Here is a 17,606-nt window from a genome sequence, read left to right as displayed (position 1 = left end):
TCCGTTCTGGACAGAAAAGGCAGTTGATAGGAGTCATCGATAGCGTTCCGATAGAAGGAATTAGTGAATAATAATGGCAAATGGGAATTAATTCAGCCCTGATAGGACAATCCAGACAAAGCAGACAAACACCGCCCCGTGACTCCCGCCGATCCCGCAGTGCCTTCCAGTCACCTGATTGGTTCCCTCCCAAAGAAGTCGGTGAACCTGGCCACGTGACCCTCAGTCGGGCCGAAAGTCGCACTTTTCCCTTTTCCGGCAGTTAAATTTTAATTAAATATCCCGACCGCCTCGACTCGCTCTCTCTTCTTTCTCCTTCTTTCTTCCCCCGTCCGTTCTTGACTCACTCATCTCAACTCACACTTCCTTGACCCCAGACTTGCATCGACTCGTCTTCCCATGTCAATTTAAATCACTTCCTTTCCCCTTTATTTATTTCAGTGACTGGCACTCCCACAGTCGCGCTTATGCGTTTGCATTCCATCTTCACTTCTCAGGTAAAGTTGCCCATGCCACCACCGATGTCATACCGTCCCCCCATACTGGACGAAAGCTCAATTGCCGTCGGGTCAACCTTGTATCATCATGACTAACTTTGTCTCGTGCAGGACTACATCTCGGATCAAATCTGGAAGGCTTCCGGAAACTACTGAACTCAACACCCACTACCCGCTTCTTCTCTCTCGTCACGCTTCTAAATCTATATTGCTATGTTCGCTCGACTCTTCAAGGCTATGCCCGCCCGGGCCTCTGCCTTCCCGTCCGTGAATGCCTCTATCCAGTCTCGGTTTATGGCGACGGTGCGTCAACAGCGTGCCGCCCCTGAACGCGCAACTTTTACGATCCGAGATGGTCCTATCTTCCACGGCAAGTCCTTCGGTGCTCGCTCCAACATCTCCGGAGAAGCCGTCTTCACCACCTCTCTGGTCGGGTACCCCGAGTCTTTGACCGACCCGTCCTACCGTGGCCAGATCTTGGTCTTTACCCAGCCCTTGATTGGAAACTACGGTGTCCCCTCCGCGGAGAAGGACTCGAACGGTCTGCTCAAGTACTTCGAGTCTCCTAACCTCCAGGCCGCTGGTGTTGTTGTGGCCGACGTTGCCGAGCAGTACAGCCACTGGACCGCCGTTCAGAGTCTGGGCGAGTGGTGTACCCGGGAGGGTGTGCCTGCTATCTCGGGTGTCGACACTCGTGCCATCGTCACCTACCTCCGTGAGCAGGGTTCTTCCCTGGCCCGTATCACCGTGGGTGAGGAGTACGATGCCGACCAAGACGAGGCTTATGTCGACCCGGAGCAGATCCATCTGGTCCGCCAGGTTAGCACTAAGTCCCCCTTCCACGTGTCTGCCGCCGACCCTCAGTGCCACGTTGCCGTTCTGGACTGCGGTGTCAAGGAGAACATCCTGCGGAGCTTGGTCAGCCGTGGCGCCAGCGTTACCGTCTTTCCCTTTGACTACCCCATCCACAAGGTCGCTCACCACTTCGACGGTGTCTTCATCTCCAACGGCCCTGGTGACCCCACTCACTGCCAGGCGACCACCTACCACCTGCGTCGCTTGATGGAAACCTCCCAGGTGCCCATCTTTGGTATTTGCTTGGGTCACCAGCTGCTGGCTCTGGCTGCCGGTGCCCGTACCATCAAGCTGAAGTACGGAAACCGTGCCCACAACATCCCCGCTTTGGATCTGAGCACCGGCCGCTGCCACATCACCAGTCAGAACCACGGCTATGCCGTTGATGCTTCCACTCTGCCCTCCGACTGGAAGCCCTACTTCGTCAACCTGAACGACTCGAGTAACGAGGGTGAGTATTCTTTGTTTAATTTGAAACCGAGTTCATATGCTAATGATAACCAGGTATGATCCACAAGTCTCGCCCTATCTTCAGCACTCAGTTCCACCCCGAGGCCAAGGGAGGTCCTCTGGACTCCTCGTACCTCTTTGACATTTACCTAGACAGCGTCATCAAGTACAAGAACAGCCAGCTGGCTTTCCACCCCACCCGGGAGACCACTCCCAGCCCTCTGCTGGTTGACCTGCTGGCTAAGGAGCGTGTCGGTGTGCAGCCTACTATTGGCATGCAGAACGTTGCCGCCACCGCTGCTGCTGCTGCCGCTGCTGCTTAAACAAAAGCTTTCAGGAGGTTCATTGTGTACATGGCGTCAGGGTTTTCTTTCTATGGTTTGGGCTGGGATTTGCTCGAGTTGGGTAAAATTGTTTCGTACATTCTAATTGACTATAGTCTAAGAATGAATATATTCTTCAATCATATTTAGCATTTGCTTAGTATCCACTCTCTTTTGTAACTTCACCATTCTTCAAGGTACTGTAGAAGAGACTGTATCACTGTAGAGACTGTCCCTCATAGAACAAATCATATCTCAATACCATTCATAGTTTCAATAAGTTGACTAGGTTTGTACTAAACATCCAAAGTCTAATAATAGGCTGCCCGTCCACTTCTTTGTTTCTTACACCCAATAAGTGAGTGGATTTATCTCTATTTCGCAACAATCGAAACCACATCCTCATCAGCAATAACATGCGACAATCCCACCCGTTGCGGAACATGTCTCGCGCTCGCTCCCCACACCATCGCATACTTGAACGTCTCCTTCAGCGTGCGGTGCACCTGGTCGCACACGTCTTCGATGGTCGATTGGTATCGCACGATCAGGGCTTCCGAGAAATCGGGCTCTTCGCCTTTTCTGTGGGGGTGTTAGCTTCATCTTGTTCATGTACTTATGTAGAGGGTATATAGGGGGTTGAAAGATAGAGGCAGGGGTGAGAGAGGTACCGTTTCGTGTAAATCCGGACCAACCGCAGTTCCTTCCACACTCGATCAACGACCTCTTGTACGCCCAGGTCCAGTTCGCAACTCATCACAGCTGTGTACGGTTCGCGGGCTAGTTGGTCCAGGAAGTCGAGACTGACGCTGTCGATCTTGTTGTATACGTAGAGGCTTTTTGTTCTAGCGTTAGTGTATGTGCTAGACTTGATCGGGTTGATGAATGTGTAGAGGGCAATCCTACCATCGAATGTACTTTCTATGGTCTTTCATGATCACGTCAATGAAGTCGTCGATTGTTGCTTTAGTTGATTTGGTCAGTACTTCGATTCAGGTGTTCAAGGTGTCGGGCCGTGATGTCCTACCGTATTCATCTCGCACCAGAACCTCGCAGTTCAGGATCTTATAGTCACGCAGCACGTTGTAGATCATCTTCTCGTCCAGATACTTGGGTGGGGTCTGGAACGTGATTTTCATTCCTCCGGCCTTTTTGGCTTTCAGGTAGATGTTCCTGCGTGCTGGTTAGAATTCGAAGTAATTGAAGGACGAACAGAAAGTTGTATCGGCATACGGAGGATCCTTGTTCAATCTGATTCCAACGGCATCCAATTCCGCCTCCAGCAATGCCCGTTGTTCCGCCTTTTTAGTAGCGTCCAGAACCATGAGAATTAAATCACTGGTCTACATCCACGCCAGTTAGCCAACATAGATTCTCTAAGCCTGATAACCTCTCTCTCGAAGACCGGAGAGACAAACCTTCGCTGCGGAAATCACCTGTCGTCCTCGACCCTTACCCTCAGCAGCTCCCTCAATAATACCCGGCAGATCGAGAATCTGGATCTCAGCACCGCCATATTCCAACACACCGGGGATGGCCGTGAGCGTGGTGAAAGAGTACGCGGCGGCCTCACTCCTCGTCTTGGTGATCTTGCTCAGGAACGTCGATTTACCGACCGATGGGAAACCGACCAGCGCGACTCGCGCATCGCCGCTCTTGCTGACGTCGAAACCTGCTCCGCCGCCGCCGGATCCGCCCGTGGGCTCTAGTAGTTGGGCTCGTAGTCGGGCGAGTTTTCTGGATAAAGAGAAAGGTGGGGTTAGTAAGTTTGGGATGGAGGATTAAATGGGACGGTGTAGGCTTACCCCTTCAACAGACCAAGATGGTACTCTGGAGGGCGAGTGTTAGGATGTCTGTACTATCGCCTAAAGTAAAAAGGTTGGTTCCGCACCTGTGGCCTTGTTCTCTGTTCTATCAGTTAGCTAGCTGCGGGGTCATTGTTGGAGGTTATTCGGTGTGATCGTGACTTACTCTGCGTCCTGCGCATCTCATCCTCAATCCTGGCGAAGGTGTTAGAGTCATGTTCAAATCCACCGTCTCCACGATCCATCCAGAGCCGTAAACATACTCCTTGATCTTCTCCGTGATATTCACCATCTTGACGGTTAAAAGAGCCCCGCGGACCCAACTGCCTCCAACAGGAACTGGTAACGTATGCGACGCCGGGGAGGGAAACGGCCCAAGAACAAGAAGGCAAGGGAAACAGCAAAAAAGCAAAAGAAACTCCCTATGGGAAATCAAAAGATGCCAGTCCACGAGTGGTGAGCAGCGCCAACAAAGTCCGGGGAACATCGTCTGCTATCAAATTCGTCGCGATGCCAAGCCTTACGTAATCCCCGCCCGAACTTCTCGTCTTCAACTTTCGCTTTCTTCTCTCTCCACTATTCTTCCAACCTTGCTTGTCCACAAGCTATCCCTCTCTCTCAATCACACACATACAAAATGGCCGACACGGACCTCGCCAGCTCCACGGAGCAACAATTCCACCCTACAGAATCCGGCCCCCCTCCCACCAATGACACCGAAACCGAAACCGCCCTCACAGTCGCCGCCGGCGGCGACAACGCCGAAACAGCCCTCGTAGAAGCAGCCGACGGCCAAAAGAAGACCAAAAAGATCATCCGACGAAAGCGCCGACCCGCCCGACCCCAGATCGACCCGGCGACTATCAAGTCCGAGCCGCCGCCGCAGACCGGAACGACGTTCAACATCTGGTATAATAAGTGGTCTGGCGGCGACCGCGAGGACTCGTTATTGTCGAAACACGCGGCGCCGTCGCGCTGTAACGTCGCGAAGGATAGTGGGTATACGAGGGCGGATAAGGTGCCTGGGTCGTATTTCTGTTTGTTCTTTGCGCGTGGTATTTGGTATGTTATAACCTGCTCTTTCTATATTAGATGGAGAGAGTCGTCGAGGAGCTAGCCAGCTAGCTATAATCTTCTGGGCCTGATAAAGCTAACACTTTCTCTACTGGAAACAGCCACAAAGGTCACGAATGCGAATACCTCCACCGTCTCCCCACCCTCCACGACCTCTTCAACCCGAACGTCGACTGTTTCGGCCGCGACAAATTCAGCGACTACCGCGACGACATGGGCGGCGTGGGGTCCTTCATGCGCCAGAACCGCACGCTCTACGTCGGCCGGATCCACGTCACCGACGACATCGAAGAAGTCGTGTCTCGCCATTTCGCCGAATGGGGCCAGATCGAGCGCATCCGGGTCCTGACCTCGCGCGGCGTCGCATTCGTCACGTACTCGAACGTCGCGAACGCCGAGTTCGGTAAGGAGGCGATGGCTCATCAGTCGTTGGATCATAGCGAGATCTTGAACGTGCGCTGGGCGACGGTCGATCCGAACCCGTTGGCGCAGAAGCGTGAGGCTCGGAGGCTGGAGGAGCAGGCGGCTGAGGCGGTGAGAAGAGCGCTGCCGGCGGAGTTTGTGGCCGAGTTGGAGGGGAAGGATCCTGAGGCGAGGAAGAGGAAGAAGATTGAGGGGAGCTTTGGGTTGCAGGGGTATGATGCTCCTGATGAGGTGTGGTATACGAGGACGAAGCAGCTGGAGGATGCGGGGAGAGCCGGGGCGGGTCAGTTGGAGGCGCCTGATCAGTCGCTGATGATTGAGGCGGCGTCCGCTGAACCAGCTCAGGAGTTCCAGACGCAGGAATCGACGGGTGGTGGGATTTTCTCTAGCTCGACGGTGGCGGCGCTGAGGGGACTCTCTGGAGGAAATGTCACGACGAAGCCGGCTCCTCAGGCGTCGGGCCCTCTAGTGGGCTATGGTAGTGATGATGACAGCGACTAGAGAGGGTGATTGTAGAGGATTGCGATTTTTCTTTTTATGATGTATAATAGCAGCGATACCTTGGGAATTTTGCCTACGTTTCTTTTCTTACAGGTTGCTGGTTTGCATAGAATGAGCATGGGTATAATTCGCTATGAACAAAACTCAAACAGAGAGGAGAGTATAAAACATCCACCTATGTTGATGTAAAACAAATGTATCGACTCGAAGATAACAGGAAAGAAATGCATGACATGACACATGACACGTTCGTCGTTTACATCTTCATCTTCATCTCTCATTTCTTGTTCCCAGATCATAGTACACACAGGATCCCGTGCGATAGTTATAGATGAACGCATTGGTGAAGTCGTCCGCACCGTCACCCATGCGGCTCTCATTGGCGAGATCCATGAGTAGTTCGTGGACCTGACTTAGGTACTTTCGTTCGGTCAGCGGTGCATTCTGTATGACTGCACGCCAGCTGTCCGGGTCCGATAGCCGTGTATCTCGGATTGCGTCCAGGAGGTCATCCCGGGTGTCGATGGCCGCGATGGGTCCGTTCAAGGCGTCTTCGATGACTTCTCGGGAGCGGAACAACGCTTGAACGAGGTCAGTATATGATCTTATACTCGTTTGCTACTAAAGGGATCGAAATTACCATTTTCGACAATGTTCCTTCGGTTGGACTTCTTGCTGCGATGTTGCGGCACCAAAATGCGCACATCGTTCACTCGCTCACTGGGCCCATTGAGATCAGGTTGGCTGGGCAGTCGGGACTGTCGGAACGAGTCCGTGACGCCTTCACGTTGATTGCGTGCCCGGATTTCGTTGCGAAGCCAGGGAATGAGTTCGGAACCCCTCACATCGAATTCCTCCTTGGGCTCGAGGCATCGAATCTTGAAACCTCGCTCCTGACTATCTTGCTTTACAATGACGATCCAACTGTGGTTGTGTTCCTTGTACTGAGTAAGGAGCTCTTCTAGCGAGGAAGCATCAATCGCGATTTCCGCGCTGATGTCAGCCGCCCAGAGATCCTGCGCAATCTTCACGCCAAGCGTGCGCAGAACAGTCGCGTCAAAGCTTGCAACGAGTACGTCGCACTATTGTTCATTAGCAAAAGGAGATGCCGAGGGAGAGGCGGCGTTCTACTCACTCTTCTGGCTCTCCAAAAAGCCCCAATTTCAGTCTCGTTTTGCTTCAGAGAACTCTTGGCGGGACCACGAAGATAGTCCAGCATGACTGAGTTGAGTTTATCCCAGCTTAGGTTGAACCCAACGGCATGTGTGTGCGAGCGGTTTGTTAAGACTTTGGGACGAAATTCCTTCACTAGCGAGTCATATCGACCGCCGGCGGCGAAGACATCCCGGCGTTTGCTGTCGAAGACACACTGGAACAGAATGCTGCCTCGGAAGAATTTGTCGTTCAGGCTACCGAGGGGGTTGATATAAACCTTGCGTTTTACATCAAATGCCTGAAGATACGCCAGAAGTAGGTTCAGCCGGACAAAGATAGGTGCCAGCCGTTCGGCATATGGGGTGCCCTCCATGATGGCGCGCAGTCGCTTTTGCGTATGCTTTGGAGAATCTGTCACATGTTAGTCCCAAAATCGATTCACAAGACAGATAGAGACGGACCTTTAAAATCGAATCTTGCCAGGTCGTCCAACGAGGTGGAAGCAATCCCGATGGCCTGAGATCGTAGTTCACTGCGGATCTTCGACATCGTCCACTTTCCAACGTTTAACTTGCTAATCACCTCTTTCGCCAAGGGGATCTTGGAGGGCGTGATGCGGCAAAACTCCATGATCAACTGGAGGAGATCAGAATGATTGACCAGGAAGCACATAGGAGCTGATCTCAGCGGCGGGAAGTCGTCGATGATCTCGTCGAGAACTTTAATGGTCTCTGCTTCCTTCAGGGCCAGATCAAGAGCGTTGTGTGAAACAATATCAAAGTCCACCTCTCTGTGGGTTCGAGGTTCGCCGCCATGGGGTGACTCTCTGTATACTGTACCGAACGCAAACGTCTTTTCAAGTGAAGCATCTTGCCGAGGAATCGCACGCGCATTGGGAAGCGTCAGGTCAAACGGCAATTGAAGCAAGTTACCGGTAGAATCCAGAAGGCGCACGGCACCATTGTTGTAATGTTGTGATCTGGGGAACAGCATCTGTCTCGCGTTTTCGACGGCCCCATGTCGTCTGAAGATTGACGTGAGTCTCTCCTTGACCAAGCCGTGGATGAGAAGCTCATTTGCAGCCGGCGCCCCATGAGAATCCATATCCCAAGCAATGTCTTCAAACTTCTTGGGAGACTGGGAGAATATTGCCGATAGGATTTTCTTGTAATCGGGAGAATTAGGATCCGACAGAAGGTGCATGATCGCCCGTCGAAAAGTTTCCTCTTCCACCTGCAGAGGGATTTGACCGCTGTGAAGAAGCTCCGATGCCGAGGGCCGTTCGCTAGGATTGTGACTCAAAAGAGACTCGACTATCCTGCCCTGTACGACCTTTTCGGAGTATTGGAATGTTGATGGAAGCGTGTGATTCTTCTCTCTGATCGCCCGTAGTGTCTGGTCTCGCTCCATACCCGTCGGCAGAGCGTGGCACATTTCGAAAAAGATTACACCCAGAGAATACATCTACATCTGTCAGCCTGTGTTTTCCTGTGTCTCCTTGAAAAGAGCTTGGACTTACATCCACTTTCTCATTATAGTGTCCCGTGAAGCCTGATTTCATCTCCGGCGCAACGTAGTACGTGGTACCAAGACTGCGAGTGAAGTTTCCTTCGAAGTCTGCGGTGGTTGAAGATCGTACGGCTGTCGTAAACTGCCCACTCGTGGCTAACCCAAAATCTCCGATGCGCGGGTTATTTGCTACATCAATAAAGATGTTATCGGGTTTCAGGTCACGATGTATGATGCCATGACCGTGGATGTGGCTCAGCCCGTCGAGGATCTGTCGGAACAGCCGCCATGATCTGTCGACATCGTCGTACAAACCATTTCGAATCAGATCGCGAAGTGTCTAGGAGATTCGTCAGTTCGAGTATAGGTGAGGTTATAAGGAGGAGACGGCGTACGTGTTTCTCGCAATATTCCATCTGTATGTAAAGAGTAGACAAGACTGGTCTACCTTGCGAGCCGGACATCACACGACTGAGATCTGCTCCTGTGCCACTTTCCGAGCCATAGGTTTCCGGTGTCTCACGCTTAAAGTTCTGAGAGGGTGTGGTTCCATCGCGTTCTTCGTCGCTGTCACCTCCAAATTCGATCTTTGGATAGCCACTGGAGCTGATGAAATCAAGTCCACCCGTGCTGTATTCATATGCATTGGAGTCCCTGCCAGAAAAATATCCGTCTGAAGACGATACAGCATCTTCGTCGATGTGACCATGATCCTCTTCGAGCCACGCCGTGTAATAGCGCACTACATACGGGTGATTAAGTCGGGATAGCAACATGATCTCCGACAGCGTATCCTTCAAGGCGGCGGCAGATCTTTGTGAAATCTTCTTAACGGCATAAAAGCGACCGTCGAGCTTGTTTCTCGCCTTTACTACCTGCCCGAAACCTCCTTTGCCCAAGCGACCTGCCTCATCGAAGTCTTGATTATACCGTGAGAACGCAGGTAGGCCATTCATGGAGTCTAGACGGGGCCGCCTCGGCAAGGAGATCGAGTTTGAGGCGCTTGAACGAGCAACCAAGGGAGTGTCGAGGCGGAAAAACTCCGATGGCTGAAGCTGGAAAGCGGTTGGCCGCTTCTTGGGATCAGGTCGGAAGAATTCATGCAATAAATCCTGCAGGGGAGCGGTGAGACCGAGTGTAGCCATCATCGCATTGGCCGATGTATAGCGCTGTAACACATCCAGTCCAAACCCCATCTGAAGAAAGACTATACCCAAGTCCCAAACATCCGTCTTGGTGGTAGGCGGGGCATCGTCGGGCGTCAATTCCGGGGGAAGCCAAAATGGTGATTTGGAGGTTGTTAGTGACCGCGTGCTTTCTGCAGAGTCCGGCAGAGTTTCCTCGATGGCCGCCTGTAGCTTCACGATCGTGCCACCGGTGGGGTTCCTAAACAGCATGATACGCCCACATTGAATATCTCCGTGGACGAATCCGCTGCGGTGGTAGAACTCCAGAGCTTCAAGAAGTTGGATAGTCCAGCTACGAACCATTTCCACGGGAGCCGTTCCGACGATATCCAGGAATTCAGAGAGCGAGCCCTTGTTTGCGTGCTCGACCAGCAGATACACCTTCCAGAAGTGGTCATGGGTATCCAGAGGATTCAAAGGTCTATATATTTTAAACCCGACAAACTCAACTAGATTGGAGTGCCGTAGCCTTTTCAAGCTTTCCAGCTTATCCTCACTAGTACGCATCTTCTCTCGGAACGTCAACGGGTCCAGCCCTTTCTCATCCAGGGACACCTCTTTTAGGACTAAGAGAGGAGCACAAGGACGAGTGTCGCAAGTGACCGGCCTGACGGTGAACGTTTCTTTCCTCGGAGAGGATTGTAGCATAGTCTTCCCATATACAGCGCGAAAAGCAAGAGGCCCTTCATCCGTATCCGTCATGACCAGAGGGGGATCGAAGCAGATCGCACCCGGTATGTTCTCCACGGCATCGAGGCCACTCTCTGGGTCCATTCCTGGCGTTCGACTCTTCCGTTTTGAGTCCCGTGCCTTGGTCCGTTCTCGGATCTTATCATCTAGGAGCTGTTGTAAAGCTCGTTCCTCCTCTGCCGAGGCGGCCTCCTGTTTCCGCAGTTCTTCCTGTCGTTCCAGCTCCGCTCGTTGATTGGCCGCGGCTTCTTGCTCCATGCGCTCCTCTTCTAGGCTAGGAAGATCCTTGTCTTGAGCTCGAGCTTCCGCCACGTCCTCGAGGACATCCTGTATCGACACGGCTAGCTCATAGATCATCTCGGAGCCCATGAGAGTCCTCGGTTTGTTGCGTATAATATCTTCGATTCGCGATCGAGCCCCCTGTCGTAGGTCGTCTATGTTTTCCAGGGATAGGTTCGGGTAGGTTTTGGGGTAGGTCGCGGGGAGCTCGACGAGCAATTCGAGGTGGACGTCCGGGTTGGAGGAAGCCCGCAGATGGAGTTTGAAAGTAACTTCGGAGGATTGCTAGAAGTCCAACTCGTTAGCAATCGCCCATCCGACATGAAGTCCGCGGGCGGGTTCATTTCGGGCACCTACTTGTCCCCACGCGGATCGCCGATGCTGCACATCTTCAAAGTCATCGCCGTAGATCGAGCGGAGGGCCTCGACCTCGTTCTCGTGGATTTCATGATAATTGGTGGGGGGCGCTACGGGCGATTCGGGGTTGAACTGCTTCTTTTCCGCTCGGGGAGAAGCGTTTGGGGGGACATGATTGGAATTCTTCTTCTGCTTGTGAGGCATCGCGGGGCGTTCGTTGGGCGGTGTGGAAAGTTAGTTTACCCAAGAACGAGACGAATCCTTTGCCACGAGAAAGCAGTGACAAAGATACAGCCGAAGCTGCAGCCCTCTATATTTCCAAAAGGGACATATCGTAAGAGTAATCGGGTAGCAATCGAGAGGGGCGAGATTGGGAGAGGGAAATCAAGGAAGGGAGAGTTAGTTTTGACTAGTTAAAAGAAAAGGTCTGGAGATGAAAGGCGGTGGGGGGGTGCAGTTGGCACTGGCACTTGGCCTAAATAGGCTTAGTTCACACGTAGGGCGTGCCCGGTGGAGTACATAACAACTAATTAGTAATAGTGAATTACTGAAAGGGTGGGCATAATTTATACAGTCGATCTAACAATATTATAGATAGCCATTGATCATTACACTACCATTAGATCTCAATTTAATCATATGATTACAGTACCTCCTATGAAAAGCCATAATCTTTAGTTATAAATGTAGATCATCAGCCCTAACAAACCTGATATAACAAACCTGATATACCAGACATAATAGAATGGACTATATTAGACTATATTCTCTCCCATATCCTCACATATGGCTCCATAACTGTTAAGGCCTCTTCAAGCTACAATTTTGCCCTTTTCTCTTTGATACAACTGTTTTGAACCATCCACGTCTTCATATCAGAGATAGATGTGAAAAACAATTCGGGATTCAAGATGCCAGGGCCGAATCCCAGCGGAGTAGAGTCCAAGCTTGCCAGCACGATGGCGCTAATGGATTTAGCGCGACTTCTGGGGACCGACCGAAAGGCAAAAGAAAAGAAAAAGAACAATAAAAGAGCGGTAACTGCCCAAATCACGTGCTCATACTGACCGCCTTGACCGCTTTAGCGCCGTCGCTGGAGAAAGCGTAAACAAAGCATAGCGTTCCACGTCAATCCTCCTCCCAGTCCTTGGCCCCCTCCCCCCCATCTCTACCTTCCCTTTGCCTCTTCCACTCGCCAATGGGGTCGCCCCGTGAAATGCATCTTGTGTCGAGTTTGGTAATTTGAATCACCCTATCCTGCAGACGCGATGCTGGAGTGGATCAAGGGGCAGAACGAGCAGTTCGCAGGTATGTCTTGACCGCGCCCCTCCCTCCCCTCACTGGCCCAATAATGGCCGTGCGATGCTCCCTAGACAACGCGGTTTCGCCCGTCGCGCGCTGACTTGTACTTGTTTTTCCGTGTTTGTTTTCCACAGACGGCTCAAAGGTATTGGAGCCACCGGAGACTCCTGCGCCCGTCTTTGCTATTCGCGCCTTCAAGAGCGCCCTCTTTGGTACCCCGGGGGCTGAGGACGAAGAAAACGTCCAGCGGGAACAGAATCCGAAGAATCTGGCGGCCAATCCCCGTCTGGGTGCCGGCGATTTGCAGAAGCCCCTTGCGACCGGAAGCGCAAGAGATGCTCCCAAGGTTACGACGATGGATGTCGATTCGGCTGTGAACGCCATGGCTTCCCCTACGAAGAGTATCCTTGTCACCCCCGGCACGGCGTCAAACCGGCGAAAGACCGTCTCGTTCGGTGAGAGCGTTGTCGATAACGAACGGAAGCGAGACGAGCCACCCACCAGATCTTCCAGAACCCCAACAATTTCGTCCAGCAACATCAGCAGTCAATGGTCCGGCTCGTCGGATAAATCTAAACCGCGGAGTAAACTCACGCAGGCCTTGATGGACTCCCGCGAAAAGTCCCCTGCCGGCTCAGAAATGGATTCCACGCAAAAGGTTGATCTTCCATCCGCGGAATCGAAAGTTGTGCCGTCATCCGAGGAAGATGGCAACGACGACACGGTCAACCTGAATGAACCTCGCTCTCAATCTGGAAAATATTGGAAAGCGGAATTTGACAGCTACCGAACGAAAACAACCCGCGAAATCCGGAAGTTGATTCAGTATCGCTCTGCGGCGAAATCGTACGCGAGAAAGAAGGATGAGGAGGCCGTGCGGCTGGCCGAAAAGCTGAAAGAGGAGGAGGTCAAAGTTGCGGATATGGAGCGTCACGTAACCCAGCTTGCCTCTACCATGGTGACTGAGAAATCCAATGCCGACAAAGAGAAATTGGTGCAGGAGCTCACCAAGCAGACGGCCTTAGCGCTACAATACAAACATCGCGTCGGCTTGTTGCGCAAACTTCTCGAACGACATGGTGTGGTGGGCGATGATATCCCTGGGTCGCCCGACGTCAGTGACGCACCGGTGGATAAATCATCGCAAGAGCTTCGCAAAACCCAGCAGGAACTGGGTCAGGCCAATGCGCGAATTGAAGAGATGAAAAAGCAGGAATCCGAATTCAGCAATTTGAAGAACCTTGCTCAAAGCTCCGAGCAGAAGGCGTCGGAGCTGGAAAAGGAAAACGTTTTACTCAAACAAACCCTGGCACGCGTGAAGCAGGAGATGGTCAAATACGAGGGACGACGCAAGGAGAAGGAAGCCAAACTCAAGCAAAGAGAGTCTAAACTTGAGACTAGAATCCAAGAATACCGGGAGCGATTCCGGACTGCCTCTCAACAGCACCGCGAGCTGGAAGACGACCTTAAGGCCTCCTTCAACGAGGAGCGCCGTCAAATGCAGGAGCAAATCGACCTGCTAAATCTTAAGGTCACCACTCTCGAACGACTTCCTGAACTTCGGGCCCGGACCCGACCTTCAGACAGCCCTCGTAAAAGCTACCCGGGGGTCGAGGTGTACGATTTCGCGCATACCAACCCTCAGAAGAACCAACACCAAAATGACGAGACGACCGACGTTGACGAACCACCAAGCCCCAGCCCTCGAGCCAAGGACCGACGCTCTCTTGGTCCCCGAACGGCACTGGGTGAATTGGATGTGAAAATGGCCAGCAAAGCTCTGGGTCTTCACGAAGACGACGACACCCATAACGACGAATCAATAAACATCGGACACTCGCCTCACAAGACGGCCAGAATCCACCTACAGGGCGGCGAGGACCCTGTTCCACCATCTTCACCCCCCGATGTCCAATCTCTCGAACCCTCCACCCGACCGCGTACAACAAAACAAAAATATAACCCGGACAGTTACCGTTCGTACCTGCCGTCCCATTCAACCATGACTTCTCTCGCCCACCACCTCGCCGGCATTGATGAAAGCCAACAAGTCCGCACCGAGCGCCTGCGCAACCGTCGCTCCCCTACGAAATACAGCCTCGACGCCCTCTCCGGCCTCCCGGAAACCCATCACCTCACCGATCGAACGCGCAAACGACAGAGTCTTAGCGCTCTCCAACGGGGCTCACTACCTGTGGACCGCCTGATCGCCGCTCAGGCACGACTTAAACGCCGAGACGAACACCGAAAGATCAAAGATGACGGCAAAGAGAACATTCGGGCCTACAGCACCAATCCTTGAATTCATAATTGTTTCTTGTTTCGTTCCGTTTCCGTCGCTGACAACTCCTTACTATACGTTCATTCGCTGGGTTATTGGGATGCGATGCATTTTCCTTTACATTGCTTTCTGTCTTTGGCCCTGTTCCTCTCTAGTATTTGGATTTGGCACGGCGTAGGAACCGGATGTGCGAAAAGGCGCTCTTTTTTTTTTCTGACTGATACAGTATTTCTTGTTTCTTGTCTCTACAACCAAGGTGGTTCATTTTGCGGACATCGACTACTTACCTTTTTTACTTTGTTTCCCTCTTCTTTTTTTCTTTTTCTTTTTTGACGTTTCTTTTGTCGACTACTGCCAATAAACATAGTCTTAATGTCTGGATATCATATACCCTGAATCAATCAAACATTCTCTTTTGTTTGTCTATTTGCTTTTTTTCTTTCTTTCATCTACATGATTTCCAAGTGTTCTAAATGGATTCAATCTGAATTTGAATTTGTGGTACCGGGCTATTTATTCGAGACCTCCATGCCTTAGTCTAGGTACTTATCTTGAAATCTGTCTGTATATTCAATCAATCCCCACTCGACTTCCAACTCAGGTGTACGTTTATCTTTCTGTTCAAGTCTCTGTTTACTCTACCCAGAAACCTAACAATCAACATCGCGTCTAAATTCTAGATTCTTTACCAGCTGATGAATTAGGCCTTGCCATCGCTGAACGACACCACGGCCCACTTGCCACTCCAAGCCCACTTCCGGGCCTCGGAGCCGCCGCCGCCGGGGAGTTGACGGAGACGCTCGTCTTCTCCTTCGGGCAGACCGACTACGGTGTCGGCTTTGCAGGTACGGAAGGCGAGGACGCGGACGCCGGACTTGGGGCCTAGAGGGCCGATGGCGGTCGTGAAGGGGGTGGTGGGGTCCCATGCGGCCTTTATTTTGATTTACCTCGATGTTAGCTTTGTCTAGGTAATGGAGTGGAGTGTTGGGTGGGGGAGAGGAAGGGTAATGGGCCAGGACAGGTAGGGTAGGTGAAAGTGACGAAGGATGGAAGACGTACATCGTTGGTCAACTTGCGGTAGTTGAGGTCGCCCTTGAACAGGACAAGCTCGCTCTCCTTGAGATCCTCGTGCAAGTCTGAGGCCACATGAGGCAGACGCCAGTAGCCGCCTGGCGTCGTCCAGAAGATGTGCGGGCGGATAATCAGCTTACCCTCCTGGTGAAGCTGGCTCCAGTGCTCGAAAAGGAAGTTCACCTCGGACAGTTCCTTCTCGGACAAGGGGTCGTACGTTTTACCGGACTCGTCGGCCGCCGTGTAGAACCCTTGTGGATCGGACAGGGCGTTGATGAGATCCATGAAGTCGGGCGGCGTCACGTCCGACACGAACCAGGGGATCAGCTTGGGGTGCAGCACCACCGTCGTCGCCAGACCAGCGGAGAGAAGGTATCCGGCCAGGATGAGGTCGACAAAGAGCTCGAACCCAGAGTTGTCCAGGACAATGTCGACACGACGCTCCTCCGATTTGCGCTCATTGCGCGCCTTGTGCAACACGTCAAAGGCCTTGCTGAGGTCGTTGACGAGGATATTCTTCTCGGCCGCTTTCCGTGCCTGGGAACCCTGCAGCTTCTGAATATCTTCGTAGGTGAGCGAGGTCAGCAGCGACAAATCCGTCGCGTTTCCCCACAAGCAGATCTCGCACATCTCCGAGAAGAGCACCCGTTCCGCTTGCTCGATCTGCTCGGGCGTCTTGCCATCCACGCCCTCACCCTTCTCCGCCTCCAGAGCCAGCTCCTTGTACCGGGCCGCGAGTTCTAGAACCGCGGGTCGCGAAGATTTAAAGGTCGACATCTTCTGGCGAGAAAAGACATCGTAGCCTTTCCAGTGCTTCGACAATGCGAAGAAGGTGCTGATCCGTCGGTCTGTTCGTTCCCATCAGTACACTGTCCTATCCCGGTGTATTCACATTTGTCGACGGAGGATCGAGAGAAACGCACAGAGGTAGCATTCGGAGTACAGCCACGGAACATTATGCCACGAGGGGTTCCCCCGCTGTTCCAACTCCTTGTTATAGTCGGCAATATCGGATTCGCCGTCGTCGACTAGAGGGCTATAAAGACACACCATAAGTCAAGACCATATTCTCTCAAGTTTACCAGGTACAGGAGGGGAGACAACGCACGTCAACTGTCTATTATGCTGAATCTCATATTTCAAGGCGGCCAACTTCTCAATGATTGCCTTTCCTTCCTTGCGCTTCTCATCGTCGGTGACATCACCAACGGTGCGATGAAGATCATCAATGGCACCAGTCTATCATTCAACAATAACCCCTCCATTAGCTCAGACCCAATGACTCTTGAGAGAAATACCACTCACCACAATGACAGGCCAACGGTCGTGGGCCGAAACCGAGGCGAAACTCGATTTATCGGAGGTGAGATATTGCGCTGACGGAGGAAAAAAAGGCGGGGTGAGTTTGAGCTGCGTCGGTGGGGTTTTCAATACTGGATGAATGGCGACAACTCACGGGTCTTGGGATCGAACTCCATTTTGAGATTATGCAAAGATGGAATGTGTTTCCTCACTATTCCGCTGCTAATGGATCGAGAGAGAAAGGGGGTTGAAGAGAGGAGAGGGAAGCGATGGAGGAAGATCGGGAGAGAATGGAGAATGACGTCCCCGGGAAAGCGCGCGCCGCGGGGTTGAAGCGGTCGGAAGTGACAACAAACTCAGCAGATTCTATTCATTCTCTATTCGTCTATTTTGCTGGTTAAGCCAAGAGACCGGTGTGCAAATTTAGGATAAAATAGAAGAAAGTTCAAAAATCAGAAGGCCAAGGGGCAAAAAAAAAAGAAGCCAAAATCATCCAGAAAATAATCCATTGTCTCCGCTATGCAAGAGTCAAATCATCATTCCAT

At 52.2% G+C, this 17,606-nt stretch overlaps 7 protein-coding genes across 7 annotated transcripts; 3 read left to right on the top strand and 4 right to left on the bottom strand.

The window, feature by feature from the left end:
• Positions 1–710: 710 nt before the first annotated feature.
• On the top strand, positions 711–2,125 carry cpa1 (carbamoyl-phosphate synthase (glutamine-hydrolyzing) CPA1; the record flags this gene model as incomplete). The annotated part of the gene is made up of 2 exons (XM_046089858.1): positions 711–1,803; positions 1,857–2,125. The coding sequence occupies 2 exons, from the start codon at positions 711–713 to the stop codon at positions 2,123–2,125; spliced, it is 1,362 nt and encodes a 453-aa protein (XP_045945830.1).
• A 374-nt stretch (positions 2,126–2,499) lies between these two features.
• RBG2_2 (Ribosome-interacting GTPase 2) lies at positions 2,500–3,264 on the bottom strand (the record flags this gene model as incomplete). Its single annotated transcript, XM_046089857.1, has 4 exons — positions 2,500–2,707; positions 2,797–2,961; positions 3,032–3,089; positions 3,153–3,264. The coding sequence occupies 4 exons, from the start codon at positions 3,262–3,264 to the stop codon at positions 2,500–2,502; spliced, it is 543 nt and encodes a 180-aa protein (XP_045945829.1).
• Positions 3,265–3,309: 45 nt separating this feature from the next.
• RBG2_1 (Ribosome-interacting GTPase 2) lies at positions 3,310–4,222 on the bottom strand (the record flags this gene model as incomplete). The annotated part of the gene is made up of 3 exons (XM_046089856.1): positions 3,310–3,468; positions 3,544–3,862; positions 4,194–4,222. 3 exons carry the CDS (start codon positions 4,220–4,222, stop codon positions 3,310–3,312), a joined length of 507 nt encoding a protein of 168 aa, XP_045945828.1.
• A 202-nt stretch (positions 4,223–4,424) lies between these two features.
• Positions 4,425–6,027, top strand: cwc2 (active spliceosome conformation promoter CWC2). Its single transcript, XM_046089855.1, has 2 exons — positions 4,425–4,992; positions 5,106–6,027. The coding sequence occupies exons 1-2, from the start codon at positions 4,568–4,570 to the stop codon at positions 5,926–5,928; spliced, it is 1,248 nt and encodes a 415-aa protein (XP_045945827.1). The 5' UTR covers positions 4,425–4,567; the 3' UTR covers positions 5,929–6,027.
• A 171-nt stretch (positions 6,028–6,198) lies between these two features.
• Positions 6,199–11,309, bottom strand: cpcC (putative protein kinase (Gcn2); the record flags this gene model as incomplete). The annotated part of the gene is made up of 7 exons (XM_046089854.1): positions 6,199–6,509; positions 6,569–7,010; positions 7,064–7,494; positions 7,545–8,547; positions 8,603–8,932; positions 8,988–11,033; positions 11,106–11,309. 7 exons carry the CDS (start codon positions 11,307–11,309, stop codon positions 6,199–6,201), a joined length of 4,767 nt encoding a protein of 1,588 aa, XP_045945826.1.
• A 1,453-nt stretch (positions 11,310–12,762) lies between these two features.
• On the top strand, positions 12,763–14,709 carry LDX57_008126 (uncharacterized protein; the record flags this gene model as incomplete). Its single annotated transcript, XM_046089853.1, has 1 exon — positions 12,763–14,709. The coding sequence occupies one exon, from the start codon at positions 12,763–12,765 to the stop codon at positions 14,707–14,709; it is 1,947 nt and encodes a 648-aa protein (XP_045945825.1).
• Positions 14,710–15,388: 679 nt separating this feature from the next.
• Positions 15,389–17,237, bottom strand: LDX57_008125 (damage-control phosphatase ARMT1 family protein; the record flags this gene model as incomplete). The annotated part of the gene is made up of 6 exons (XM_046089852.1): positions 15,389–15,619; positions 15,748–16,607; positions 16,683–16,795; positions 16,868–16,998; positions 17,065–17,135; positions 17,216–17,237. 6 exons carry the CDS (start codon positions 17,235–17,237, stop codon positions 15,389–15,391), a joined length of 1,428 nt encoding a protein of 475 aa, XP_045945824.1.
• Between the last annotated feature and the right edge of the window lie 369 nt (positions 17,238–17,606).

The sequence above is a fragment of the Aspergillus melleus genome (assembly GCF_016097325.1).
Source record: "Aspergillus melleus strain CBS 546.65 chromosome Unknown contig4, whole genome shotgun sequence".
NCBI classification, from domain to species: Eukaryota; Fungi; Ascomycota; class Eurotiomycetes; order Eurotiales; family Aspergillaceae; genus Aspergillus; species Aspergillus melleus.
This window is presented reverse-complemented; position numbering and strand designations above follow the sequence as displayed.